General features: G+C 34.7%; 1 protein-coding gene across 1 annotated transcript; it reads right to left on the bottom strand.

Annotated features, from left to right (window-relative positions):
- Nucleotides 1–558: 558 nt before the first annotated feature.
- Nucleotides 559–19,887, bottom strand: LOC110641229 (uncharacterized). Its single transcript, XM_021792872.2, has 14 exons — nt 19,654–19,887; nt 18,835–19,238; nt 17,781–17,858; nt 16,989–17,146; nt 15,597–15,660; nt 14,355–14,422; nt 13,921–14,176; nt 12,261–12,395; nt 12,015–12,121; nt 11,859–11,912; nt 9,384–9,467; nt 7,868–8,031; nt 2,204–2,353; nt 559–1,054 (listed from the first exon to the last, which is right to left on the bottom strand). Exons 2-13 carry the CDS (start codon nt 19,133–19,135, stop codon nt 2,206–2,208), a joined length of 1,617 nt encoding a protein of 538 aa, XP_021648564.2. The 5' UTR covers nt 19,136–19,238; nt 19,654–19,887; the 3' UTR covers nt 559–1,054; nt 2,204–2,205.
- Between the last annotated feature and the right edge of the window lie 249 nt (nt 19,888–20,136).

Genomic DNA, 20,136 nt, shown 5'->3' with positions numbered 1-20,136 from the left:
TATTACGTTTTTGAATTGTTTCGTCTTGCTCACCTCTCTCACCTAGTCATCCATCCTTCGCATTTTCTTATCTTTCCTTGTCCTACTCTCTCTATCTCAAACCGGCTATGGGCTGATTTCAAAACGGTCTTTAAGGACTACTTCAATTTCGATTTTTCTTTTTCAAATTTTCATTTTTTATTTTTTTAAAAAAATCTAGTTTTATTTAGCCTTAGGAAGACTTGTCTACTTCTATTTCTTGGAATTAAAATTCGAGTTTGATCGGTGATTGTAACGAGAAGTTTAGTTCTGGACTTTTAGAGGTAATGTCATGACCAGCGACCACCTTGATTCCATGGAACCGGTAAGGTTCACTTGGTCATAAGTATTCAAGTATTCTAAATTTTGAGAATCCTCTAAAATAGTTGAAATTGCTATAGTTTTCATCTCGTGGAAGATACTAGTCATATGAGAACTTGGATATCCAATTGAGATGAGAACATAATGTCTCTGTTCAAAAAAAAAAAAAAAAAAAATCTAACGTCTTAGATCCGGTAATCAACCATGAACATCAACCAATGTGCACAAACACGAGATCTAATTCCATCCATTGAAAAACGAGGCAGCACCTGACTGTAACTTAATCCTCCAATAAAAGTTGTCGATACATCTTTAGAAATAACTTCTAATGGAATCATCATGATTTATGACTATTAATTCAGTAGTGATTATCAATTTTACTGATTACATTTTCTGCTGCATATCTTACCAGTCATACTTGCATAGCTCAAGTGCTAAAAGATCATTTGTGCTTAGGCCGATTTACTCCCAATATTAGGTGACAAAATTTAAAGTTGGGTCAGCACTTCTTGCAGTTTTAAGACCCAATATGGGGAGACATCCCTTTTTTCCTCAGCATTTGCACATCTTCTTTAGATGACTTTGCTTAAGCTAATAAGGCAAGATTACCTTTAAATGGAAATGAAGCTAAGCCAGCTACTCTTGGCTCCTCTTCATAAGCCATAAAACCCCAAGATGGATTCCATTCATTTTGCTTTACGATCAGTTCCTAAACCTATATTACATTAAACAGCCGATTTAAACAACATTTATAAAAATACAATAAACAAAAAATAAGTATAAGAACCGAGTCAGTCAATGAATTTATGTCAAAAGTTTCTCCCAACATTTAACCTACATACAACTAGATCAACATCTAGTCCAAAATTAGTTGATGAATAGGTACTTTTGACTCTTGAAGCAGGTTTTCATCAATTTTATCACTGTAAATGCTGAACAGAACTATGAAAAAAAATGGACAAGTAATTCATTTTAATTTCAAATGAATTTTATATAGAATGAAGAAATAAACATTGGGATGAAGATTGTTGGCTTAGAATCTGAATAATTTATATTTGGAGAGAGAGAGAGAGAGAGAGAGAGAGAGAGAGAGAGAGTTCACAAGAGAAAAAGAGCATGCACAAATGAAGGGAGAGATTTACAAGAAGAAGAGTGGCATTTCATTTGATCGAATTTGTTCAGAGAACAATGAATTCTATAAAAATAAATAATTAAGAGTTTCAAATGAATAACTTGTTTTCAAACATGACAAGACACGAAAGATAAATAAATTCTATAAAATTTTATATTCCAAACATGAAAAGTGTAGAATCATAAATGAATTCCATAAAATTTTATGGAATTCATTTAGTCAAAACACCATGTTGACTAAGACATTCCATTAAATTCCTGCAAAATGATGTTTGCATGCTATAAAACTGCACATTCATTGCGAGAGAACTTTGCATATGTGTAGGCATGAAGAGAGATTTTGGCCAGTGTTATCATTCGTGGTTCATGCTTGTTAGCTTTAACAACAAAATGATAAACTAAACAGAAAAGTAACATATATTTCTTTTGAAGCTATAAATGACCTAGTCTCAACCTTATTAGAAACAAATTTGGGCACTTCACTAGTCAAGAATTTCCAGTTGATGATATGAAAAATATAGTTCATCCTCTAACAATCCAAAAAGGTAGAATTTAAAAGATAGAAACAATTTCCACTACAAAATTTGTTAGAAGCTAATTAATTTCCCAAAAACAGATTTAAAAAAAAAATTGAGCTGCAAACAATAACTCTTTAAATTTACTCATTCTGTTAAGACCGAAGAGCATAATGGTTTCTATGATAAATGAGCTAAATAACAAATGAGACTTGTACCTTCAAGTACGAACCCACAAAGGTTCCAAAGAGAAATGCTTCTCATCTCGGGTATGCGCTCCTAGAGTACCAGGCGGAGGTGCATGCACAGTTATGGGGAGAACCCAGTCACTCTTGTCTCTACCCTCTACCAGAAGAGGATGCTCATATCTGAATTTGGAAGATCAAAGAGACTTTTAATACAAAAGACATGGTTGAAACATTTAACTACTGCTGAGAAGCATGTAGCCATAACAAACTGAGTATATATTTACTAAGTTACAAAATTTTTCCAGTATTACTAACAAAAGAAAAACAACAATTTGAGTACACCGTCACATCTACAACTATATCAACGCACGTTTGCATGAGGATGTGTAATTGTTTTCGTCACTGACAATGAATGAAAAATGAAATGAATTAAAATAAAGTCAGTTTGAAAGAGGGGGGAGAGAGAGAGGATGGAAACCCAGCAAAGTACCAAGAAGTGGCTAACACAGTTAACATGCAACAGATTGCTGAAGACAGGAGATAGCAAGTTCACTCACCCACCTGAATAATGCAAAGAGGGATTGCAAGACCACTAGATACTCAACCTTTAACCATAAAAAACTCAATGCCACATGGCGGAGAACACAGATCTTTTGTACAAAAGATCCTCTCGACTATCAGTTTTGATATCTTTTCTGATTGCATATATTTCTACTACTGCTGGCTCAAACTTCCATTCACTTAAACTTAATTATTTATACAAAAGTTGATTTCATAATGTTATGGAAAGTCAATCACTATGTTATGGAAAGTCAATCACTATATTATTTCTCTGTATATTCTGTATTCTGTATTCCTATTTAGGATTTCTTATTTAGGATTTCTTCCTAATTAGTAGAACACAATTATAGGAATCAATTGTATATATATACCTATGTACAGATTAATTGAAATTAATGAGAATCATCTCTTTCTACATGGTATCAGAGCAGGTCATCAATCTAGGGTGACTATTTGTTCTCACTACCCAGCTCAGGAGAGACCTTGGCCGCCGACCGGCAGTTTCAACCCTGATCAACATTGCCGGCGTCGGCTCAACCCCTCATTCCACCACTGTGTGCTGTTGCCTGATCCAGTATACCATTAAAGGACTTCTGAGGTTTGGCTCTCAGATCCTATTTCGGTATTTGCTTGATTTGTGATTTTGGGTTATTTTGTTGCTATAAGCACTTTGGATTAGCGTTTCGGTTAGTTTTCTTTGTCTCAACAAATGGCAGACAATAAGAATGTTATTTCTAATGTGATTCCGGTGATGACTAAGATCACGAAACACAAGCTTAATAGTTCAAATTACCTAGAATGGAGTAAGAATGTTAGGGTCTAGTTGTGTAGCATTGATAAGGATGATCACCTTACTAAAGATCCACCCACTGATGATACACGACAAACTTGGCTAAGGGAGGATGCTCGGTTGTTTTTGCAGCTTCGGAACTCGATTCATAGTGAGGTAATTAGTTTAATTAATCACTGTGAATTTGTTAAGGAATTGATGGATTAGTAAAGGAAATATCTCCCGTATTTATGATGTTTGTAAGTCATTCTACCGTGCTGAGAAAGAAGATAAGTCTCTCACGGCTTATTTTATGGATTTTAAACGGGTATATGAGGAACTTAATGTATTGTTGCCTTTTAGTCCTGATGTGAAAGTTCAGCAGGCCCAATGGGAGCAATTATGAGTTTTCTTGCGTGCCTTCTTTGAGTATGAGATGCTAAATCTCGATTCTCTCGATTCGAGATTTCCTCTTTGCATGAAACGTTCACACGGGTCCTTCAGCAGAGAGTACTCAATCTTCATAGCTGTAGTACTCTTATTAGCCGTAATCCAAATGGACAACGGTAATAGAAGAGGAAGTAGAGGAGGAATTACAGCAATTGAAGTAATGGAGAGGCTAGTTCTAATCAGACTCAAGAGGAGTCATTTGTTATTATTGCCATGAGCACAGCCATACAATATATAATTGTCCGAAACTTAAGAGGAAAAATCAGCGATCACAGATGGCAAATATGGCGTGAGAATTCTACGATATCTTCCTCTGAAAACTATTTTGGTATCTGCAGAAGATTTTTGCAATTTTCCCGATGTCGAGCATCTCTAAAGCCTACCGGTTCCCTCACTGCGATCACGAGTCGTAAATCCACTACATGCCTTGTGTCTTCTTCATCCAAATGGGTTATTGATTACAGTGCGACGGATCACATGAGTAATTCTAGTCTTCTATCCGCTTTTCGTCTAATCTCACTTTCTCTCATTACTTTAGCTGATAGTTCTACTTCTTGTGTCATGGGTTCTGGAACTGCGAACCCGACTTCGTCAATTTCTTTGTCTTCTGTTTTGTGTCTACCAAAATTCTCTTTTAATCTACTTTCTGTTAGTAAACTTACTCGTACCTTAAATTGTTTTGTTTTCTTTTTTTCTGATCAGTGTTTGTTTCAGGATCTTACGACGAAGCAGATTATTGGTAGAGTACGCGAGTCAGGTGGTCTCTACATTCTGAAAAATCATGTACCGCGGTCGCTTGTTTGCTCCAGTACCTTAACACCTCTTGAAGCTCATTGTAGATTGGGTCATCCTTCTTTGTCTACCATGAAGAAGCTGTGTCCTCAATTTCAGTCTTTATCAGCACTAGAATGTGAGTCGTGTCAGTTTGCAAAACATCATCGTTTGCCTTCTGTGTCTAGAGTTAATTAACGGGCTTCATCCCCTTTTGAGTTAGTTCATTCTGATGTTTGGGGTCCTTGTCCTGTTACATCTAAAACTGAATTTCGTTATTTTGTTATTTTTGTTGATGATTACTCTCGTGTTACTTGGTTATATTTAATAAAGAATCGGTCTTAGTTGTTTTCTATCTTTTGTGCCTTTTGTAATGAAATCAAAACTCAATTTAATATTTCTGTGCGCATATTAAGAAGTGACAATGCCAAAGAATACTTTTCAGCACAATTTCAGCCTTATATGACACAAAATGACATTCTTCATCAGTTTTCCTGTGTAGATACCCCATCCCAAAATGGCGTGACCGAAAGAAAAAATCGTCATCTTCTTGAGGTAACTCGTGCTCTTCTTTTTCAAATGAAAGTACCTAAACACTTTTGGGCGAATGCAGTTTCTACGGCATGTTTTTTGATCAATCGTATGCCGTCTTCTGTCCTTAATGGGGATATTCCTTATACTACTTTGTTTCCTACAAAATCTTTGTTCCCTATTGAACCCCGTATTTTTTGTTGTACCTGTTTTGTGCATGATGTTCGTCCACAGGTTACTAAATTGGATCCAAAATCTCTCAAATGTGTCTTCCTTGGGTACTTCGACTCCAAAAAGGGTACCGTTGTTTCTCTCCTACTCTTAATCGTTATCTTGTTTCTGCAGATATCACATTTTTTGAGTCCACTCCATTTTTTCCTCCATCCTCTGTGTGTGAGAGTCAGGGGGAGGAGGATGATCTCTTAATAAATACTGTCCAACCAATGTCTAGTCCTCTCCCACAGCCTGTTCCTTCTGTTTCTAGACCTACTCGACCCCCCGTTGTTCATGTTTATTCCAGGAGATTGGAGATTCCTGACTCAGATCCTCCACCAGCTACTTCGTTGGGAGATCCTGTACCTCATACTGACCATGATTCTGATCTAGACTTACCCATTGCTCTTCGTAAAGGTAAACGTTCATGTACTTACCCTATCTCTTCTTTTGTTTCTTATAATCAATTGTCTTCTTGTTCTCGGTGTTTTGTTACTTCTTTAGACTCTGTTCCTATCCCTAATACTGTTGATGAGACACTGTCTCATCCTGGCTGGTGTGATGCTATGAAAGAGGAAATAGAGGCTTTAGATGCTAATGTAGGCTTCGGAAGTCTCTTTATGGCTTGAAACAAAGTCCTAGGGCATGGTTTGGGAGATTCAGTGAAGCATTACAGGAATTTGATATGCAAAAGAGTAAGTGTGATCACTCATTATTTTATAGGCAATCTGAGGCTGATCTAATTCTCTTGGTAGTCTATGTGGATGACATTGTCATCACTGGGAGTGACTCTGCAGGTATTTCATTTCTTAAAACCTTCCTCCAAACTCAATTTCAGACCAAAGACTTGGGATTGTTAAAGTATTTCTTGGGTATCGAAGTTATGAGAAGTAAGAAGGGTATTTTCTTGTCTCAAAGAAAATATGTCCTCGATCTATTGACAGAGACAGGAAAATTAGGTGTTAAGCCTTGTAGCGTACCAATGACTCCAACTTTACAAATCGGATAGTGAGTTGTTTGAAGATCCAGAGAGATACAGGAGATTGGTAGGAAAATTGAACTACCTTACAGTCACTCGTCCTGACATTGCTTATGCCGTTAGTGTGGTAAGTCAGTTTATATCTTCCCTAACTGTTGCTCATTGGGAAGCCTTGGAACAAATCTTGTGTTATCTGAAGGGCGCTCCAGGAAGAGGTTTGTTATATGGTAATCATAGGCATTTGAATGTTGAATGTTTTTCAGATGCCGACTGGGCTGGATCTAAGGTTGACAGGAGGTCAACTACTGGATATTGCGTTTTTATTGGAGGAAATTTGATATCTTGGAGAAGCAAGAAGCAGAGTGTAGTTTCTCGATCTAGTGTTGAATCCGAATACAGAGTCATGGCACAATCAGTATGTGAGGTAATGTGGATACTTCAATTACTAGATGAAACAGGTTTTAAGACCTCCCTGCCTGCAAAATTGTGGTGTAATAATCAAGCTGCTCTTCATATTGTTTCTAATCCGGTGTTTCATGAGCGGACCAAACATATTGAGATTGATTGTCACTTTATTCGTGAAAAGATTCAACAACAGATCATCTCAATAGGACACATTAAAACTGGAGAGCAGTTAGGAGATATTTTCACAAAAGCTCTGAATGGAGCTAGGATTGACTACATTTGTAACAAGTTGGGCATGATTAACATCTATGCTCCAACTTGAGGGGGAGTATTATGGAAAGTCAATCACTATGTTATGGAAAGTCAATCACTATATTATTTCTCTGTATATTATGTATTCTGTATTCCTATTTAGGATTTCTTATTTAGGATTTCTTCCTAATTAGTAGAACACAATTATAGGAATCAATTGTATATATATATACCCATGTACAAATTAATTGAAATTAATGAGAATCATCTCTTTCTACACACAAATTGTTTTTGGTCATTTAAAGAGGAATGAGATGCTTATAGCTAACCATGGAGGGCAAATAGCAGCACACAAAATATTCCTCAAGGATAGAAAGCTCTCATAAAATGATTACTATTTGCCTATATTTTGGTGGACTCCCTTAGAAATCCTAATTCTCCAAACAAAAGTAATGTTCCTATAGTTGGCATTTCAGGAACTCTTCCTGTCTTACGCTTAAACATGTATTCTATTGTGGATTCAACTTGTCACCTCAACTTAGCAACCAAGAGTAAGTAAAAAATGGGCTGAGTCATAACACATTTTTGTTTTTAAAGAAAATGAGTAGCAGAACTGCAGAACAGATATAATCCTACAGTCTCTGCCAGCAGCAGCGGCACACCATATGACAATAATTTCCAACTGGGAGCAAAATTTATGTTTAAAGATCAAAAGAACCTTTGCAGCAAAATCTTCATGTAATAACATGTGGAAAGGAAATACCTTGTCCAGTCCACATTCTTTGGTGTGGTAAAAAATTCGAATCGTAGAACCCATTGCACAGAGACATGTGGAGTAGAAAAGGACATGGGCCCATCCGTGGGTACAGAAAAAAGAAAGCTGGTCTGCACCAAATCTGCAACAACCTCATGATGATCACTCTGAACCTACAAGGATGATGTGGCATACATTTTATGAAATGAAATTTTAAGAATATTAATAGGCAGATAAAGATTAAAGAATTCTAAGTTCAGACGCTAAATGCCTGAAGTTCATGACACTAGATTAGCCAGCAGAAAAAGGAGAGGAAAATGGTTCTTTTTTTTTTTTCCTTTGGGTGAGGGGGTTAGTTTGGTGAAGGAGCTCACAGCAATCACTTTTAGTGTCTCAAAGGAACTGTTTGGCTCTGCTACTTCAAGTTCATGTATCAGATCAGTTATTTCAAGACGTATTAAGTTTGACATTCTACTTTTTTATTGATAGGAAAAAGAAAAAGATTTGATTGAAAATATATGAAAAACATGCTTGAATAACAAAATTCCAAAAAATACATACTTTAAGACGAGAAGTTTGGTTTTTATTTGGATAAAATCAAGCACAGAAGAAAATTGATTTTATGAACATTTGTAGAAGTTCTACATGATATGTAACACTCCAAAAGAGAACAAAATAAGATAACAGTTGCATTTTTTTAAGCCACAGTATATACTGCCACACAAGAAATTTAGCTCTCTGCTACTTCAGTCATTAGATATTATGAAAGGACAATTAATTAGATAGAAAAGGGCAATAGTCATTCTAATTGCTGGAACTGATTACTGCCATTCAAGCACAGGATACTGCCAAACAAGATATTTAGCTCTCTGCTACCTTGGTCTTTAGATGTTATGAAAGTATTTGATTAGATAGTGAAGATAAAGATCACTCCCATTGCCTGAACTGATTGCTGTCACTTAAGTATAGGCTTTCACTGTCATTCCCTCTAACCACATGGACTATTCTAAACGGTCTGAAATAAAGAACTTGAATTAAATATTAACATTTGATGGTAAGCTGTGAAAATACATTTAAGTTAGACACCCAGTATCAGATATGAATGAACTAGACCTATCTATTATATTGATTGCAATAACCAAAAAACAGAAATTGCTACTACTTTTATACACTGCCAGCTTCTTAGGATTTCAAGATATTGAATTTGGACACACAATAAGCTGGCATCTGAATTGAAAGGAGATCAAATTGACTTCATAATACTTTCTTTCTTATGAATTAAAACTTCCCATACTTTCTAGTCAACATGTTGACATGTAAACACATACAATATGAATATATACGTAATAGAGCATACTTATAGTGAAATAGATGTCAATGAAAACAAAAAGTTATGAACTTATGATTATCCCACAACAATTCAGATAAATCATGAAAGTTATTTTTTTTTTTTAAATAGAACTTGTATGTTACAGCATCCATAAATAAATCAATGAGCAAAACTGCATATGCCCAGGCATCATACCCTTGTGATTGTTGGGGAATTCCTGCGAGAAGGATGAACAAAACGCCTATTTATGGTCTCTGAAGTTTCCAGTGTTATTGAGACCTACAAGATGCCATCTTTCCAGTCAACTTCAATACTATAATGCAGTCAAGGAAGACTAGATTTAGGAACTATATTGATTCAATTTTTAATTATGAAATTTGATCTTTCATTCTTTATAATTAGGAAGTTTAGATTTCTATTATTTAAGAATTCTATTATTATTTACGAATATTTAAAAAGTTCTATTAGGTTTAGTATTTTCACAGTTAGTATTGGTTTAGTGTTTTCCTATTTTAGGATTCCTAATCCTAGCAATAGTAGGATTAGTTATTAGACTATAAATACCTATGTAATCTAGGTATTTTGGTAGAGAGCTTATTCTGATTATTATGGATAATTAATAAAATTTGAGAGTTTATTTCTTTTTCCCTTAGAGTGTTCTGTTGGTTCTACATCAATTTGGCACCAAAGAAAATTCAACCGAGATTTCTTAATCTCTTCCTCGACCATGTAGCCTTTTTCAATCCACCAAACGCATTTGGCTAGTTAAGTTTCGTTGATTTATTGGAGTCCAACATCACGATTTTACAGCCAAAAGTTAACATGATTTGCAATTTGCAAGGAAATAACTTTTGTAGTCAAATGCAGTTACTTTGCAACTAAAAGACAACACTAAAACTTTCCTAGCGGGATTCAATCACCACACTTAAGACAATCCTGCAGCCAACTTAAAGTGAATCTTAAGTTGGGCAGCCATCTTCTAACAAGGAAAAAAAAAAGAACTTTTGTAGGAATGAGAAATACAAGGACAAATTCAACTAGTACTGGATTTCCTCTCTCATAGCACCGGAATTTGCAAGCAGCAACAGCAGATTTTATTTCCCACTTCGCCTGAATTTGCAAGCAGCGACAAATTCTCTTTCCCACTATGCCACAAAAAAAAAAAAAATGGTGCTACCCCTATTCTTTGTACCTTTGAAGATTACATCTTTTCCTTAACAACTAGATTCCATATGGGCCAATATTCAAAGACTAAAAGCTGAAATTGATTTTTACAAAGTATAATTAGATGAGATATATTATTTGAGAGATTCATATGGCGGCGTTGAATATTGTCTTCTTAACTTATTTTATGAATTTCAAACCATCAGACAACGTTTATGAGTTAGGAAGAGAGAACTTGAAGTATGGAAGAAGGAATATATATTCAACAAGTATATTGGAAAACTTCTTTTATTTAGCCACAAATAAGATCTAACTATTTGGCTTATGATACGTGCTCAAATTTTCAATTTCAAGAAAAAAAAAAACTCAAGGAAAAAGGCGAGCAGAAATTTGAAGAAACTTTGGAGAGGATGAAAGCAAAGTTGGAAATGCTATCAAGAATTCTTGAGGATATAATTACAACTCATAAGGATGCAAGGCAAGAATTTCATAATGAAGAGCACGAAGTGTAACTTTAAAATCCAAAGTTTTTATTGTTAAGACTTCACATCTAGAAATCCAAGATGATAAGGCTGAATTGGAAAATTTTGAAGAACCTATTCTAGAGAAAGAAGCTGAAATAATGAGCCAGAAAAGTTTGAAGAAGCTATCATAGGGAAAGAAGAAAAACAACCCATGAAGAATACAATGGAAACTGAAAATTTATCCAATTCTCTTATTCATGCTGAAGCATCGAGTCTTTCAACTGTAGTTGTGACTACAAATGTACTTGAAGATGAAGAAAAGAATGAAGTTCTTATTTCACTCTTATTGCTACCATCCAAGAAGATAGAGTTGCTTGTTCTCTAAATTCAGTTCTTGATTCTTCAACACTACAAAACTCAATGATGAGTTTCCTCCAATCATAGGAGAATGATACAGTCAAGGAAGACTAGATTTAGAAATTATTTTGATTTAATTTTTAGTTGTGACGCTAGATCTTTCATTCTATTATAATTAGGGAGTTTAAATTTCTATTATTTAGGAAATCTATTATTATTTAGGAATATTTAAAAAGTTCTATTAGCTTTAGTATTTTCCGAATTAGTACTGGTTTAGTGTTTTCCTATTTTGAGATTCCTAATCCTAGTAGTAGTAGAATTAGTTATTAGACTATAAACACCTATGCAATCTAGGTATTTTAGTTATTAGAATTTGTTCCTAGCTGGGCGGGAGGAAGAGTGAAAACGGCATCATGTGTTTGGTATTCTGCACAAAACCGATGAACCGAACTGAACTATTTTGGTTCGGTTCAATTTGGTTCCTCTATCATTTCAGTTCAGTTTTTATTTTACATGATTTTAGTACTTTGGTTTTTCTGGTTTGGTTCAATTCGGAACTGAACCGACTGATTGCACACTCCCCACTCTAGAGGGATTAAGCTTTCTCTAGATATATATTTCCAGTTTCACAATTTGTTTACATATTGTGGTTAATTGTTTTTAATTGCCTGTCATTTATGGTTACCTCAAGGCATCTCCTTGATCCTTCTTCATGGAAAAAAGTAAGAGTTCCGCCAATCTGTCATTAACACAGTTTAGTAAAACAAGAGGGGGAAAAAGATGTCATGAATGTTAAATTCTGAGAAACAGACCTAAGAATTAATAAAAAAACTGCCATTACCATGTCACTGAAGTAATAAGTAGAGTCAGAATTCTTTGGGGAAAATCTCAACAGAACTTGATCATCCATCCTGATGTTGTAAGACTTTCCTCGAATAAAGCCTTCTGCTGCAGAAAATGTTTGCAACAAATAAGCTTACCAGTTTTGTATATAAACAAATTAGAGTAGATTTTAAATATATGATAAGTATTTATGATCTTCAAAAAGGAAAAAAGAAAGAAAGAAAAAAGCCGTTTGATAATTTACATGTTGCTGGTTCGCTGATTCCTACGCCACGTGGAGAGGGTTCCCCAACAATACTATCTTCAGAATGAGGTTTCACAATCTTTTGCTGCTGGCTTGAAGAGATGATAGATGCTGACTTGTCAGGTGATGAAACATCTGTTTTAAAAGACAATCTATTGTTCAGAAAGCTGTTTCTTCAACAAAACAGATCCAGTAGTCAAATTGTCAATCCAATAAAGGACTTTCAATAGTACAAGGATCTCCTAACACAAATCATTCTTCACCTTGGCTTTTAGCAGTCCCAGTTCTAATTCCTATTACTAACCATATTTGAAAAATTAAGGATTTTTACTCGTAGAAAATACGTTTTGGTTTTTTTTTCATTTCCAGTTTTTTCTCATTGAAAAATAGAAAATAATTCATTTCCCTCCTTGTTCTCTAATACTTTTTACTGCTCAATATAGATTGCATTTATTATGGGATTAGTTAAATAAAAGTAAAAGATTGTAGAAGTAATATTTAAAGGTATAAAAATTGGAGGAAATAATTGTTTCTTCAAATAGGGCACAGTGGTCATAGTAAGATGCTAATGGTGGGTGGAGATGACAATGGCAGCAGCTGAATTACTCCTTTCAATATGAGTAAAGATGGTGATAAATAGGTTGATGGTGGGCAGCAATGAAAATTGTGGTGGTTGTCAGGCTGTTAGCATTTGCAAAAGTACAGTTTCATTAGTGGTGGCAGTGTATGTTTTGGGGGCAGGGGGGCCCATATGCAGTGATGTGTTTGTAGCAGTGCTGGTAATAGCATGGGAAACAAGTAAAAAAGCTTTATAAAAGAATATGACAGAAAATAAATTTCAGTTGTTTTCTAATATTGGTATAAACTTTTTTTTTAAAAAAAAAAAGAGAAAAATTCATTTCAGCTTTCTAGAAAACCTGAAAATTATTAGATTCCAATAGAAAACCTTAGTCTTCTGTTTGTGTGGAAACGTTGTCTTGAACATAAACCCTTTTTCCATAACTAAAGAGACCCTGAGATTCCCTCTAAGATAAGGAATTATATTCAGTCCGTGGTTATAGGATTAACACCAACAATTTCTTGCAGGTTCATTGGACAAATAATCATCAATTAGTCCGTATGTTATGTGCTCTCATAACGGTGAGAAGAACAGCCATCCTTTTTTTTTTTTGGTGCATTGTTCATTCACACTGAGTATACAGAATAGGCTTTTCAGCATACTTAATGAACAATGGGCTTACCCTAATGCATGGAGGGCTCATTAGTGACTGGTTTGAAAGGGATGAAAAACAAAAAGTTATTTCAAGTGCATAAAATTTGCAGTGGATTAGTGTTTAGCCAGACTGGAATCCTAAAATTTCAAAGATGATTATTTCCCTTTGCAGCATATGTGAGATAGAATTGCTTTCCCTGACATCAATTCATGGTCTTCTGATTTAGATATTTCTAGAGGGGCTGTATTGGTTGATTCATCAAGATTGGAGAGAGTTCTTCTATACTAACATCTTTGTTTCTTTTCTATTTTTGTAAGAAAGGAACTTGTTCCACCATTTGTTGCCACAATTTCCACCTATCTTAATTCACTATCTTCTTTAATCTTAAAAAGATAATAAATAAATAAATGTTAGAGTAGATGTAGTCATTGATTCCACTGACTTACCTGCACCAGAAGCATATAGAACCTCAGCCACAGATAGCCGAGGAGGTGCTAGAATTGATAAACTTGTACGTCCTCCTTCAATATGTGAAGCATCCACATTTGAAGACCTAGCTCCAAATGATTGCAAGGACAAGGAACTTCCAAAGGTCTTGTGTATGCTTTCTTTAGTAGGATTGTAGGAAGAAACAGATGAGATTTCATCTCTGGAACTGTCATAACCTTCCTCAACTCCATTGTCTATATAGTTTGCTCTAGCCTGTGTCCGAAGACCAATTGAATAACTCAAACTTTATAATTTCAAATAGCTAGCAGAAGGCATTGCATGAAAATAATGTTAAATGACCCCAAAATGAACACTCCTGCACATGCATTCAGGCTTTATATGTCATGAAGTATACATCCATTCAGAATAGATTACATGATAAACTACCTACCCATTCAGAATCTCCATCCATTGCTTTCCAGTATACATCCAGTTGGAGGGTTGTAGCAGGAACAATCCCTGACAGCATTGAAGAAATCAATAGTACTGATGTTAATCGTTTAAGGGATATAAAAAGAAATTAGATCTAATATCTCTTAATACAAATGCTTTGTTACATGCTATGTGTCTGATATAATAACAAAACATAATTAGGACACATCATCAAATTCAACTCATAATCATGTGCAGGGAGTGTAAAAAGAACAAGCAAATGACAAAAAAAACTCAGGAAAACTGCATAATAAGTATTTTTGAAATTTGTGAATTGTGCAAATCATGGATATAATTGAACTAAAGGTCAGAAGGGTCAAAAATTATGACCACAGTCGCAGCAAAGAATTGTCAAGAAAGGAAGAACTTGAAGTGCAAAGAAAGAAAACAGAATTTAAGAAAACCAGATGACACAGAATATCCTGCATAAACCATTGATTGTAATTTAAAGTTTTAGTGATTGGGAAAAAGTAGATATATCAGTATTTCTAGCCCACAAGCAATGAAAGGATAATGCCATCTTTCCTACTTAAACAACCGTATGGCTAACATGCCTACATTTTAGATTTCAAGGCCAAGATTTCCCCAGCCATTAGAATGTGAATCATGATACTAAATACAATTGATCTGAGAGTGGAATCAACTTGGAGCAGCTGGATGTTCTCAGGAAAGTTTTATAGCATAGCCTAAATCTCCAGCAAGAGAAGACTCTTCAAGTATCTGGCAATGCAACGTTGTAATATTATGCCAACAGATTTTTTCTTCTATAGCTAGTCAGCTGAGTTAAGGACAGTGTACATGAATCCCAAATGTCTGGTCTTTACTTGTCTGCGGATTAAATGTCTCAAGTCCTAGAAGTATAAAGATTCTCAAGAAGTGATTACCAGAAAATCGTCCCCCGGAAACCAATTGATGCAACGATAGCAATTCTATCTCCAAACAACACCCCCCCCCCCCCTCCTCCTCCTCCTCCTCTTCCTTTCACAATTCCTTGTGATTTAATTGATAGCAACAGATTCAAAGCCTTAATTTTCACCAACTCCCTGATTCCCGCAAACCCCTCCGATGCCCAATAGTGCCAATTAGCAATTCACCAAATACAAATCAATACTTGCATATTTACCACATTAGTAAACATTCAATGCACAAATTCAGGGCTCAAAGCAAATGAGACTCAAAAACTACTCATCATCACTCTGACCTTCTTCCATTAGCAGGCCATTGCTCTTTTGAGTTGCCCATACTTGCAATGGAACACGAGCTTCCTACCAGAAATAAACCTCAATATGAAATCGTGTAGTAAAAATATTGCAAGATAAGTGACTTATAAAAAGAACACGAGTGGTTTCAGCAAATTCTATATATAAATGCATAACTGTTAATGAGAACATGAGTAGTTGCTAATGAATAGAATGAGAGCATGAGTAGTAGCCAAAGCAACATCAAAAATTGCACGTCTGTATCTGACATGAAGAAGCACAAAATTGCCCTCACTATTCAGTCAAAATCTAGCCACCGAATAAACAATGTAACTTGATAACAAAGGCATATGCCATAAATAAAAGCATTCAGGGAGTCATTGAAAACGAGTGAACTGCAGAGCTCCACAGTGGATGGTTATTGTCACCAACAAGGAAACAGGTTCCATTAGTGTGATTCTTTTAAGATATAAGACAACAAAAGAGACTGAAAAATGGTCGTGAAGGCAAAAGGAAACAGTTCAAAGGAAAATTTTCCCATGCATAAAGCCAAATCTCAAGTTCTAAACATTTTTTTAGGCTAATTACTTTCAGAGAGGAAAGAAGGAAATACTTACTTCTTTTTTTCTTTTTAAAATTACACCTCTTACTACTTTTTAGAAAGTTTGAAGGGACTACAACAGGAGGGCAGTTGGGGATAAGGAAAGATCTCCTTTGCTCTTACTGATATTTTAGGACTCTCAAACTTTGATGAGAAATATCGTTGCTTGAGAATTTTATGCTATAGACTTAGTTGCAGCCCCATGAAGCCCTTTACTGTTTTTTTTACTCATCCAGGAAAAATAGGGGAGAGGCTAAAAAAATAAAAATAATGGGAAAAGCCCAATCTTAAATAGACACCACAAAGAGAATGTATTATATGGTACAATATATAAGCTAATTTACCAATTAATCATAGCATAAATATCATGTGAATTATCCAAATACCTGGCATTGCACTTGCCATTACTTTAAATAGTTGTATTTCTTAGACAACAGATTAGGCATTTTATTGAGACAATGATAAAAATCAATTTATGAAAATGACTAATTAATGTCGCCTGCCATCACTACATGAACAACAGGAAAGAGTATGATCATTTGAAGCTCATAAACCAAGAAAGACTAATGCACGATCCAAAATGTAAGACATTAAACTAAGTAAACTTACATTTATCAACTGTAAAGTGGGATGAAGTACAAATAATTTTGATGGCATAACAGCAGGGGATGGTGCAAGAATGATCTTCATGGATGTCAGAGAGAGAGAGAGAGAGAGAGAGAGAGAGAGAAGGCAAGAGAAATAGAATTATTCATGAACCATCAAAGGAACTAAGATAATTAGGCAAACAGACCAGTTCAATGACATCTTTTGATGACTCAGTGTGAGAGTGGCCATTCTCCAATATAAGCCATCGTCCAGATAATGTACCCTTAAAATAGTAAAGATACCGAATGGTAGCACCACGATAAGATGGTGGTATAATGCTAGGCAGCACAGTTCGCAACACATCTGTAGATTGCATCAAGTAATCAAATCAATCAATTGATTATAATTAACCTACCAGCATCAAATAACTTGGAAAAGGTAAAATATGATATATGATTCACTGCTTAGATTAAACACCAATTCATGAAACCAGAAACTAACCACAGGCACATGGAGTGAGGACTATTTACTGTACAACAATTATCAAGGCATGTGTAAAAGCTAGGAGCAGCTTGTTAACTGCCTTTTACCCACACTGGCATGCACAAAACAAGCATAATGAATGTGGGAACAAATAAAACAATTTCAAGCAGGAAGGGCATAGCCACTTCATTTACAGGCAATGTGGTATCAAAGCAAATTCACTAAGGTAAACCAGATGGCTTGGATAATTGAATTCAGCATTCACCAAGTCAAGTAGAATGGATACCATACTAATACATAGATTCAATATTGAAAAATTGTAACTACAATAATGAAGACAATCAACACAAAAAATCGATTTTTATCTGCCCAAAATATATTTTTCAGTACAGAGATTATAAAAACAAAAGAATGGACAACTAAATAACTAACACCACAATGCAACAAATGAAAAAGCACACAAGCATTCGCATGTAGTTAATAATAATAAAATAATGCTAGAATCTGAGCTTACATGTTTTTGTGGCCCCAGAGGACAAAATCTGATTAGAAACCATTGATGATGTTGAGCAGTCCATAAAAACATGTTCACCTGAAAATGTAACAAAGGAACATAACCACTACTTTATGGGAAAAAAATAAAAAGCTTAAAAGACTTCTTTTTCATTTTTCTTTTTGCAAATAAAACTTCTAATGATGTCACAAATCTGAAATGTTAAAAAATCCTTAATTAATCACTACTCTCATTAGTGCTACTTGATTGGATGGAGAAGAGGCCAAAATGACTCCAAAAGGGCCGCTCAAACAGCTGTGTCAGATTTTTACTATGTCTGAAAGGGTGAAAGATAGAAAAAAAAAGGGGAAGAACATTAGAGGAAATATTCTACTTTCTATTGCATAGGGGAAGGGGAAAATGAAGGGGAAAAATGAGAGTGGAAAGTAGTATGAGATAACCAAAACTTCTCTCTCCAAATTGAGAGAACGAGAACGGAAAATGATGAATATTTATACAACTCTATAAAAAAAATTTCCTATAAGGTAGCGGAGTATGTAACCATAATTTTATAATTCATAAGCAACTTTTCCTACATTTTTTTACCCCCCACATTTTCCCTCCAATCCAAATAAGAGGAAAAATAATAACTTTCTCAGCCTCAACTTTGTTTCCTGACTTTTTTCAACCACATTGTTTCACCCTATAATACAGCATTAAAAAATTATTTTAATCTACTCCACCCTTTCCTGAAATATCATGCATCAAGGAAGTAAACCTACATATTAGAAAGCATGCTTGCTGTTGGATGAGGGTTAAAAGAAAAAAGGGACCCAAGAAGTACAATCCTAGAGAATATTCCATTTTGGCCTTCTTTCCTTAAAAGCCTATCCTTAATAATTTTTGGCAATTCCTTTCCTGGATAAATCAAATTGTCTTCTCAGCTTAAGGCAACATAAGATAAATATTCAGCAAAATAAATTTTAGAATGCTAAGTCCTTTGTTTTTGAAATAAATTAGAATAAATAGGTGATTGTAAAATAGACTACCAAGAACTTCGACAAATTTTACAAACCTCTCCGCTGTCTAGATCCAGGCAACGGCTTCTGAGTAGAAAACCACTGAGGATCCAATTTCTCAATACCTTTAATCTCAAACCCAAGCTTTTCAATTAAGAGTGAACATAGACCACTCTCTGAGGTGCCATTACTGGGGTTGGTTATCTCAATAGTAACAAAAAAGGAATCACCAGGCCTATAAACATCTTTATCTGTTTGTAGTTTGATTGTTGGTGCAAGTTCGCTTTTTTCCTCTGACGAATTCTTAACCTTGTTTGAACCCCCAATACCAAAAAATGACAATCCAGGTGTCAACATATTGCCAACTAATGTTGCTGAATTATTTTTATTCTCCTACAAGTTCTAAATTAATTAGTTGGAAAGAACACAAACAGGTTCAAATAACAACCACAACATTATCCTGCAAAAAGCAAAGCAGATGCACATCAGAAATTGAAGGAGAAAAAGATCTGTAGGAAGCAACAAAACTGCTACGCCTACAGAACTACACAAGTAACATGGTTGAAATGAGCTATACATGTAAGGGAAAATCAATCATTCACAAGCTCAAATGCACGCAATAAAGGATAAGAAAGCATAAAATATTGCGTTCCAATGCCCAATACTATCAAATTTTCTCGAAACCAAACAGAAAAACAAAGAAAACAAAGGATTACAACAGTCCTATAAAGCTGTGCACACTAAAGATCCGCCATTCTGAACACATTGGGCAACCCAAATTAAACTTGAAATTGAAAGATTTAGATCTCCACCGATTCAGATCTTGAAACTATATGCAAGTGTGTAAGAATAACGCTGAGATAATGGAATTTTACCTTGTCCAGGGATTGAATTAGATGATGGTTTCGTCGAAATTGGGTTGCTTTTTTCAGTTGAAGGGTTTCCATCTACTCTATTCATTACCCGATTAGGAAATGAAACTAGTTATGGTTCTCTGCGATGAGAAGAAAACTCTTTTTTTTCTTCTGAATCTGCTCAAAGACTGTAGCCAACGACAGTCGAGTAAAAACAGGTTCGTTTTCTGTTTTTCTTTTTTTCCTTCAAGACTAATAAAGCCAAACTATTTGTTTATTTTCCTTTTGGTGAATTATTGTGAAGTTTATTTTGGTATTGTTTGGTATAAAGAAATTTAAAAAAATAATTGGTTTAAATGAGATATTTTTTAAAATTTTTAATAATTAATTTATTATAATTAAATTAAATTTTATTAAAATATATTTAATATAAATTAAAATTTACGGAATTCTTTTACAAAATTTATTTATAAACATAAAATCTTAGTATTTAATTTAAATAAA

Source organism: Hevea brasiliensis, chromosome 6 (assembly GCF_030052815.1).
Source record: "Hevea brasiliensis isolate MT/VB/25A 57/8 chromosome 6, ASM3005281v1, whole genome shotgun sequence".
Classification (NCBI taxonomy): Eukaryota; Viridiplantae; Streptophyta; class Magnoliopsida; order Malpighiales; family Euphorbiaceae; genus Hevea; species Hevea brasiliensis.
Note: the sequence above shows the minus strand (reverse complement) of the source record. Positions and strands in the feature narration are given on the sequence as shown.